Source organism: Cariama cristata, unplaced genomic scaffold (assembly GCF_000690535.1).
Source record: "Cariama cristata isolate BGI_N322 unplaced genomic scaffold, ASM69053v1 scaffold29178, whole genome shotgun sequence".
Lineage (NCBI taxonomy): Eukaryota > Metazoa > Chordata > Aves > Cariamiformes > Cariamidae > Cariama > Cariama cristata.
This window is the reverse complement of record NW_009632109.1, coordinates 1-886: the sequence shown is the minus strand read 5'-3', so window position 1 is coordinate 886 and position 886 is coordinate 1. Positions and strand designations below refer to the sequence as shown.

The 886-nt window shown below is 50.1% G+C and overlaps 1 protein-coding gene across 1 annotated transcript; it reads right to left on the bottom strand.

Moving 5' to 3' along the window:
* Window positions 1-700: 700 nt before the first annotated feature.
* LOC104166343 (histone H2A type 2-C-like) lies at window positions 701-883 on the bottom strand (the record flags this gene model as incomplete). Its single annotated transcript, XM_009706234.1, has 1 exon — window positions 701-883. A coding segment is annotated over one exon (183 nt), but the record flags the coding sequence as incomplete, so codon positions are not given.
* Between the last annotated feature and the right edge of the window lie 3 nt (window positions 884-886).

Sequence of the window (886 nt, the reverse complement as noted above, 5' to 3'; positions counted from 1 at the left end):
GGTGACAAGAAGCGGCGACGCAGCCGCAAAGAGCTGCTCCATCTACGTGTACGGGGTGCTGAGCAGCTGCACCCCGACCTCCTTCCAAGTACCTGTGAGTGAGGGGCCCCGCTACAACTTACACCCCCGACAGCTTCTCTTAAGGCGGGGGGGGGAAGCAGGTGCCTCCAAAAGCCCTGGGCGACTTTGAAATCAGTTTTAAGCACTACCAAAAAATCCTGTTCTGGAGGTATTTTCCCTAGAAATGTGTTCTATAAAGGTCAATTTCAAGCTATTTAGAGATAACATCTCACACTTGGAACTAAGCTACCTGCTCTTAAATTGCCCCTCACCTGCTACAGCAATACTAGAAGGCAGCTTCGTTAGTAGAAATTTGTGATGTTTTATTTATTTTGCAAATTGTTCTTGTTCAAGGTGGTGTTACCAGGTCACCATTTCGATGGACAAAGCTCATCCTCCTCCTCCACAAGGTTTGCTCCCCTACTTCTTTTAGGGATCTTTAAGGGTTACACACCCTCCTTTAACCCAGACCCTGCCACTGTAAGGATTATTAATTAATTAATGTTCATTAGCACCACCGTCTTCATCATCCTGCTCCTCCAGCTCTTTTCCTGAGGCAGTGGGTGGCTCTGAAAAGAGCCTTTGAATTTAAAACAAAAAAAAAATCTCAAGGCTTCCTCGAAGCAGCTTGCCCCCCGCCTCACTTGCCCTTGGCCTTGTGGCTCTCGCTCTTCTTGGGCAGCAGCACGGCCTGGATGTTGGGCAAAACGCCGCCCTGCGCGATGGTGACGCCCCCCAGCAGCTTGTTGAGTTCTTCATCGTTACGCACGGCCAGCTGAAGGTGACGAGGGATGATCCGCGTCTTCTTGTTATCCCGGGCCGCGTT